Source organism: Lactuca saligna, chromosome 8 (assembly GCF_052625555.1).
Source record: "Lactuca saligna cultivar CGN05327 chromosome 8, ASM5262555v1, whole genome shotgun sequence".
In the NCBI taxonomy this organism is placed as follows: Eukaryota; Viridiplantae; Streptophyta; class Magnoliopsida; order Asterales; family Asteraceae; genus Lactuca; species Lactuca saligna.
The window spans coordinates 7,539,719-7,548,725 of record NC_136424.1 but is presented as its reverse complement, the minus strand read 5'-3'; the positions used below and the strand labels follow the sequence as shown (position 1 = coordinate 7,548,725).

Here is a 9,007-nt window from a genome sequence, read left to right as displayed (position 1 = left end):
CGAGTTTATGGTAATTATCCAAAACCAAAACAGGAAGAAAATCGCGAAAACGAGCTGTCAGACACTTTGACTCGTCGAGTCGGGCTTGGACTCGTCGAGATCAGCTGACTCGGCGAGTTCACCAAGTGACTCGGCGAGTCAAACCTTCAAAACTCAAAAAATCGATTTTCAGTGCTTATTACGATCAAATATGCATCAATACAATAGAAACCAATCAAGTCTCTGATACCACTGTTGGGTTTTGGTCATAAGACATCCTATGTGCTCATACAAACCCTAATGCTTGGATCTAGGTTTCTCTATTGTACATGCTTTTAATCCAAGACTATAAACCCTAATTCTAGTATGCAAGTAATCATATTAACATGTAATTAGGTTTAAGATCATACCTTGATTGTTATGTAGCAATAACAATCCCAAATCTCCTTGTAATGACTTTTGGAAGGCTTAGAGTCACAAGTGTCACTCCTCTAATGGTTCACAAACACCATAAGAAAGAGGATGAAGAGAAGAGAGGATGGAGGCTACCAAAACCGTGTGTAAACCCTTACAAGAACATTAGCCACGTTTTTGAGCCTTAAGGAGTCTTTATATAGTTGGGCTATTAGGGTTATCTAACAAGGAAACCCTAATTTGGATGCTTAAGCCCTAAGCAACCCATAGACTCCTTTAATTAAGCCCATGGACGATTCCCTTATGGGTTTCCCATTAGAATTCGTCCATCCCTTAATACAAGGCAATCCATGGCCCAAATTGCAATTATCCTATAATTACAATTCCAGTCCCTTAAGTTTAATTAATCTCTTTTAGTCACAAAACTAATTACCAATTAATTATTGACTAATATTAATTAAACAATATGATTTCTCCTTTAATATATTATTCTCATAATACATTAATAAATCATATTTAATCCTTACTCTCCATAAATCATCCTATCAAGTTGCTTTGGTGAAGGCAACCCAAAAGGACCATGCACCATCGGGTCAAGTACATACCAAAATAGTTATGGACTTAGACACTAATCCAACACTAGGATCTCCACATCAGCCAAATAATTATCCTAAAAATTAAAAAATTAAAACATAACAAATCAATTATTGGAAAGCGGTGATAATGGGTCATGTTGGTTTGGTTTTAGATTCATCATGTTTATTAAACTCGTTGAAAATCTAAATCTAACTGGATTTGTTTAATTAAATGGGTTGAGATATTTTTTCAAGCTTAATATCTTTATTAAACAGAAGTTCTTTGGTCAGCCAATTTAAAATTTAAAATCTAATTAAAAAAAGTTTATACCTACTTAAATAAGTTACAAACTTCAATAATTTTTCCAAAGTTTGAAAAAAACAAGTAGGAATAAGTGTTCATTTAACATTATAAACGTCAAATTTTATAAGATTGTTTTTAGTTACGGAAAAACAGTTTTTTTTTTCTTTTCAGAAAAATAAAATATGCTTTCATTTTCAGTTTTCATTAGAAAATGTATTTAGTTAAAACTTATTTATTTTTCATTTTCTATTTTAGAAAAAATAAAAAAACGTGTTTAGATGTGTATTTTCCTATTGATTTTCATTTTTAGAAAACAATAATAGTGTTAGGCCCTGTATGATATACATCTTTCTAGATCCAAACAAATCTTTTTGACTAAATGGATCGGAGAGACTGTTTGATATGTACAAAAAAATGGGTCTTTCACGATAATATATGTTTTTCCCAAAAAGCTTTAAAATCATATCTTTCTGACTTAATAGGATGGAAAGACAATTGTACCCTAAACCTCGTCTCGTTGTTTCTTGGATTATTAATTCCTTTTAAATAATTTTTTAATTTCTTTTTTATTTGATTATTATATATTAACAAAAATTATTTTTAATATATAATATTTATGTATTAATTAATATTATTTTATTGGATTATAACTTTTTTTAAATAATTCATTTTTTATTTTCTTTTTATGCATTAATTCTTTTTTATTGGATTATTATTATATACTAATAAATATTATTTATAAATATATAATACATATATATTAATAAATATTACTTTATTGTATTATTAATTTCTTTTAATTAATTTTTTAATTCATTTTTATTGGATTTTTTTTTTGTTAGATAACATTGCGATCATCCTTATATATTTTAAATAAATTCATCTATTCCACCACTATCATATATAAACCATATCAAAAATCAGTTGTTGAGTTATAAAAAATTTAAAATTGTTTTGATTTTGTATGATAATTTGTATGTTTTTATAATTATTCAACAACTTCATCCATCACAGTATAGAACAGCAGTGTAATATTGTCATATTTTTTTTTATCATTCAGCACAGTCAATCAAATATACAATCAAACAAATGGTTTCTTCCCAATCAGAAAACTTTCCTATACAGCGTTTTCCCAGACAACACTTTCCCTAACAGAAACTACCAAACGGTCAGACGTTGGTGAGGGAGATGCAATGATAGACATAGTTGGATCCACAGTGGTAAACTAACAGAAAATTTTTATTGGTTCAAGTTTTAATAGCTACGATGTCAGAGTTTAAATTTAAATTGCTCTTTGTGGGTATTATGCCTTTATGAACCCCAAAGCCAAATTCATATCGGTCGTGTACTTTCAAGACCCTCACAAGTTACTTTGTCCTAACTTTTATGTTTGAGGTTCGATTCGCTTTTCGTCATCTTCATTAGTCCTAATATTTTCAGAAAAGTTACATTTTAATCCTAAGATTTTTTTTTAACATAAAAATCCTGATTATTTGTAAAAACAATGATAATATGTCATTTCATGTTAAAAGAAAAAAATAACTTTTATTTAAATTTGAACAAAAATGAAAAAAATCAGGACTTTTATGTTCAAAAAAATCTTGAAACTAAAGTTTAATTTTTTCGAAAATATTGTGACTTTTTTGACAATTTCCCAAAAATCTAATGAATATATAAAAATTGTTCTTTGAAAAAAATAACATAATATGTAGCGATTCAATATTGGCATTTAAAAACAAAATCCACACAAACTCCTATTAAATTTAAATAATTAATAACATAAACAAATGAACCAGTCAACTTTGTTAACAAACAATTACATTTCTTTTCTTATTTCTATCATAATAATAAATGAAAATTATTTTTGACAACTGTAATATTCTTATTACATTTGATATATATCATTTTGATTTTTTGATTTGTTGTTTCTTCCGCTTATGGTTTTTTTAATTATTAAATTTTACATAATAATAACTAATGTAATAATCGTAATAAATATAATAATAATAATAATAATAATAATAATAAATGTTTATTTAATTAATGCAAGTTTCCTTTTAATTTCTAAGATTCTAAATTTAATCTAATTATTTTGTTTGTTTATTTATTTATATTATTTGTTTAAATTTAAAAGAAAAATAAAAAAAATTAAAAATAACAAATCAAACATTACATTTAACTAATTCAATTTTTTCTTTTTTTCTTTATAAATTCAAACTTTCTAAATTTATAAATATTAATATTTTTTCAATAAACTCATGTAATATACAGATCTCACAGAACCTTTTTTATTATTTTTGTAACACTTTTCTCATACACAAATATATCTTCAATTTTATTGTCAATTTATTATTATAAATAATTTCTTAGACAATGCAATAAAGCGATTCGGATTTTGTTTTAATCATCATCAAAACAAAAGATGGGGACAAATGCAACAACAACAAAGTGTGTGGCCGCTCGTGCATACATGCACACATACACAACAGAAGTAACAGAAAAACGACATTCAATCTTCATCAACGAGATTAGAAATGGATTTGATTTCTTGTATTTAAACCCAAAACAGAAGCCACTCATCTAACAAGCGATTTGCCTATTGTAATTTGTAAGATTTAAAAGACACATTTTATTGATTTGATACTATGAATTGGAGTTTAAACTTTTCAATTTGTACCCTATGACTAAAGATACACTCGTATAGATCGTGGAAACCAAAAACCCTAAAACATGCTCTACAATCCACTCTTTTCTACCACTATAACTCGAGGAAAATACAATTATACATACAGAATAAAATAAAATAAAGGATGAGAGTTTGCGGATTAGGTTTTGTTATGTTGATTTTCAAAATAGCCTTTTTCCCATTTCTCAACTTGTAATATGGAGTTGGTTTTTCTTCTAAGAATAGATTTTAACGCTTGAGGTTCATATGGTGGTGGCATAGTGCATGGAGTGGCCTGTGAAGAAGGGCCTTTGACCATGGATTCCATCATGAATTCCCTCTCAAACCCCTTTGAACCACAAGCCATTGCTTCTGAACAAAGCTCAACTGCTTTTTCAGGTATTGTTGGTTTGTATTTTAATAGCTTTGAGTATTCGGTTAAAAGATGGAACATGTAGTCATACACCTTTTCCATTTTCAACTCCTCTTGTATAAAACTACTCGCTGTTTTTCCTATCTCTTGTGCCTGCCATCATAAAGAAAAAGATCACAGTCGTCAGTCGTCAGGACACAGGACAGGACATGACATGACAGTATTGTACCGTGTTTGATGTAACTGTATCGGGTATATTATTATATTACCTTTTTTTTATGTGTGTTGCCCCAATCAACTGCAAACTTAATGGATCTACATTTGTCATTTTCTTTAATAGGCCAATAATGGTGAACAGGCATTAATCCTCTTGTAAAAAAGTCATAGTAACGTGGCTTCACTATGAAAGTCACTGAGTCACAAGCAAGAATGTATTTATCACTCACGGACCATGCGGACCCCTCGATATAAATCTTGTATCTGTTAATAAAAAAGGATAAAATTCATCAATACATATCATAACAATGATCTTGAAAACAAAATAAAGTAAGAATTATTATTTCTCTTGCCTGTGAACACACTGGCTGGCCAAATCTGATTGCTTGAAACCTTGCTGTGATTCTTTAAACCAATCCTGAAAAGAATCATCAACAATTGTTTAATTCAAATTGTTGTGTGTATGATTACTGATTATAATAAGAATTTGAGTATATTACAGTTTTGGTCCATGAGTATAGTTGATTTTTTTGCGATTTTGGTCCTAATGAGTTTTCAATTGCAATTGAGTAAATTACATTTTTGGTCCCCGAGAGTTTTTCAGCCATATGGGGAGGGGGGGGGGGGGGGGGGGGACCAAAAGTAGTCATTTTTCTTAGAAATTGGACAAAAAATGTTACAAGGACCAAAGTTGCAAAAACAAGTTATACTCAGGGACCAAAACTGTAATTTACTCTAAGAACTAATTTAATAGGTGTGTCAAGGAAATTAAACCTGGGCATAGACTCGTGCATTCCAGTCCTGTTTTTCAGAGACATTGCATTTGAGAAGATCCATTCGGGTGTCGGCAACAACTGGATTACCTTTCCAGTAAGCATAAGGTTCCCTATCAACCCATTTACTCCTTGTGTTTCCTTCATTTAGTTCTTTCAACAAAGATCCCCATGGCTTTATATTAATCTCCGGCCTGAAAAAAGTTTGATTTATGAATTCATTCATTCAAGATTATTATAAAATATGATAAAAAAAAAAAAAAGGGGGATTATATATACTTTATAGTTTATACTTACCACCCCCAAAAGGACCAATCTGGGAAAACAATGTCCAGAGTGGAATCATCACTGCAGTAACGAAACAAAGGTGGTGGAGCAACTGCATTAGGGCCACGATAGTACTTCTTCAAGATGACTGGCCAGTCAACGCAGTCAAACATGAGGTCCAAATCCGGGACCTTTCCAGGGTATTTTCGTAACAGTTGCAGGATCCCCCAAAGAGTGAAAACATCTCTAGATTGAAATGACTTCTGATATGTTTCAACGTATGCTCTTCCGTTTGATATCACTAGACGAAAATTTGCAGTCTTTTTTGCCCTTTCCACCATATCTTCTGTGATTCCAGTCTCTTTCCATGGCTTTAGATCCTCATGAATCCAACGGAAGTATTCTGGACACTCGTGTGGTGGGTCGGATACGGATTCTTGATCTTGTATTTTGAATGTTTTTGGGTAGTAGTCAGCTGGGCATGTTCTTGTAAGATTGCCTGAAGAGCATTTCAGTGGAATCTCTATTATCTTGGGTGGTTTTGATGGAATTACTTGAGTTATGGTAGGTTCAATGTGCACTGTTTTGGTGGTTTGGACTGAATTCCCAGAGGGATTTTCAGCTATTGACTGTAACATGGAAGATCAAACACGGAACAATATTAGATTCAAATATGTGTTTCAAAATTTCAATCCATTAGTCATTTGAATATGGAATTCTAATGAGGAAATGTAGCATCCTGTCCCTTCTATTAGCAAAGTAGTAGTGTTTTCTCTCAAGAACACATTATTGACATTCTTGATTCAAAAATTCAAAAATAGGACCTAGATTTCCAACAACCATATTTATAATGAACTAATAAGAAAGCTTAGTTGGCTTGATAGAATTACATAATACGATTAGTATATTTTGTACAAGACAAAGCGGCAGAAACGCAGAATTATCAGTTATGTACTATCAATTCACTTTATACTAAAGTAGAACTGTAGGTGCCGACACCTCCATATGTGGGACCGGAGAAAGGACGCGTATAAAAACCGACGAGTTTTGCGTGGAACTGAATTCACGGCGAACGCAACGTGTTCATTTAACTTCCCAAGAGGAATCTTGTATTACTACGTCGTTTTATCCATCACAACTTTGGTGTTTCCACTATAGATTTTAAAAAAAAAAAAAAAAAGGAAAGAAATTCAAAAGCATAAGTCGGTCGGAATCGGAGTCAGAGAGGGAGACTTACGGAGCCGGAAGCGTCTAGCAAGCGAGTGGAAAGCAAGAGTCCGACGAAAATGAAGATGAGGAAGAAGAGTAGTCGAACAGAGGATCTAGAAGTTGCTGTCATGATGGCGGATAGTAGCGGATGCCAGATCGTGTCTGAGAAATATCTGTAGAATCGTTTAGATCTCGATCCCCAAACGGAATTGCTACTCCCTTCGTCATACCAATCACGCTGCATCTTCAACCAAATCTAAATGTGTCTCGTCGACTCTGAGCTAAAACTGTTGTTGTTGGATTCTAGTGAGGTCCGAGATTCGGTGGTGATTTTAGTAGGATTGAATCAAAATGGATGACAGTGTGTTGTTAGACTACTTTTACAGAGTAGAGGAGGGAGGAAGGCGTTTTAACTTTTGTCGACCAGGGTTTTGGAAAAAATAAGACACAGAGAAGGAAACAAAACCCGAGGTCCCGAGTCGCCGGGTTGAGACTTTTCTTCCGGGGTTTTTGTAGTGTTGTACCATTCTCTCTCTTCAACCAAAATTCAAAATATTTTTGTTTCTCTAAATGTGGGAAATACTTTTTTAATAAATATAGATAATTAAAATTATACGATATCATATGCCATTATGATTAACTGCTTATACACAAAAAATAATTTGACATGAAAAAGGGGAAATTAGCTAAAGTAACCATTGTGATTTGTATTTTAAAAAATTCCCAAAAGAAAAAATTTGTCAAAAAAACTAACAAGTTTGGAAGTGGCGATCGAGACCAAATATATATATATATATATATATATATATATATATATATATATAGAGAGAGAGAGAGAGAGAGAGTAAATTGCAAAAATGGTCCCTGTGGTATGCAAAATTTTAGGGTTTTAGTCCAAACCACGAGTTTTTTTGGAACCATAGTCCTTTTGGAGTGGTTTCTATGTGGTTTTGGTCCCTGGACTTAACTCCTGTTAAGTTGGAACTGTTAAGCCCCCTCACGTGCCTCACACGTGAGGGTAATTTCGTCATTTCATATGTCCGGGACCATTTTTGCATAAACGTTTTTTTGGATTAATTCCTTTTAAATACCCCCATTTCCTGCGATCTTCTTCCCCAACGTCTCTTTTCTTCTACCCTTCTTCTTCTTGAGCTCTGCTACAAGAAAAATGGTGCTATGTTTTTGTGGAAAAGTTGCTGTGGTGAAAACGTCTTGGACCCCATTGAATCCAGGAAGGAGATTTTTTGCATGCCCTATGAATGATTCCGTTTGTGGGTTTATTGGGTGGCTTGATCCCCCAATGTGTGCTAGGTCTAAAGCCATCATACCTGGTCTGCTAAGAAATTTGAATTCAGTGCAGGAACGGTGCAATGAGTTGGTTAGAGGTATGAACATGCTACAGGATCAATGCAATGGACTGATATGCAAGAACAACATTTTGGTGGTAAATGTCAGAGCATTGAAGGATGATAATTTGAAGCTGAAAATGTACATGTTTGGAAGTTGGTTTTTCTTTGTGATTGTATTCTTTTATATTTGGTTTGTGTAGGGGTATACTCTGAAGGGTGTTTTGGTCATTTTGTTGTAATTTTATGTGATCAAGTTTGTAGTGACTTATGATGATAATGATATATGTACAATTTTATGATGCAAGTGTAATGAATGTTTTACCAAAATGGTATGAATGTATAAGAATTAACATATGAATAGAAATGGTATGAATGTGTTACCAAAATGTATATATTAGAATCAATTGTACATAACCAAAATGCACATTTCATTAAGATTTGTAATATAACAACCAAAGTTTCTAAACATAACAACCAAAGATTCTAAACATTACCAAAAGGGACACATTACCATACCTAAGATAACAACCAAGTTTTCATAACAACCAACCAAAAATTTTCAACAAAATATTGTAAACATAACAACCAAGTTTTCATAACCAACCAAAATCACAGAAAACTCCATGCATACATGACACATTACTTCTTGGATTGATTCCCACCTTGCCCTTTACAGGTCCTAGAGTTGTGTCCCTTGTTCTTGCATTTGCTACAAGTAACACTGATATGCTTCCTTGATAGCTTCTACACTCCATCATTTGTTGGTTTTTGGGAACCTCCTTCTTGTGCAGCATTCACTCCATCACCTTGACTTGCCTTCTGCTTTTTGCTTAACCTTTCACCCTCACTTTGTCTTCTCTTTTTCTTAGGCCTTCCCACCTGA

The 9,007-nt window shown here is 32.3% G+C and overlaps 1 protein-coding gene across 1 annotated transcript; it reads right to left on the bottom strand.

The window, feature by feature from the left end:
- Nucleotides 1–3,877: 3,877 nt before the first annotated feature.
- LOC145010930 (uncharacterized) lies at nucleotides 3,878–7,286 on the bottom strand. Its single transcript, XM_078969509.1, has 6 exons — nucleotides 6,804–7,286; nucleotides 5,597–6,195; nucleotides 5,301–5,493; nucleotides 4,880–4,944; nucleotides 4,580–4,790; nucleotides 3,878–4,463 (listed from the first exon to the last, which is right to left on the bottom strand). Exons 1-6 carry the CDS (start codon nucleotides 7,017–7,019, stop codon nucleotides 4,098–4,100), a joined length of 1,650 nt encoding a protein of 549 aa, XP_078825635.1. The 5' UTR covers nucleotides 7,020–7,286; the 3' UTR covers nucleotides 3,878–4,097.
- Nucleotides 7,287–9,007: the final 1,721 nt, after the last annotated feature.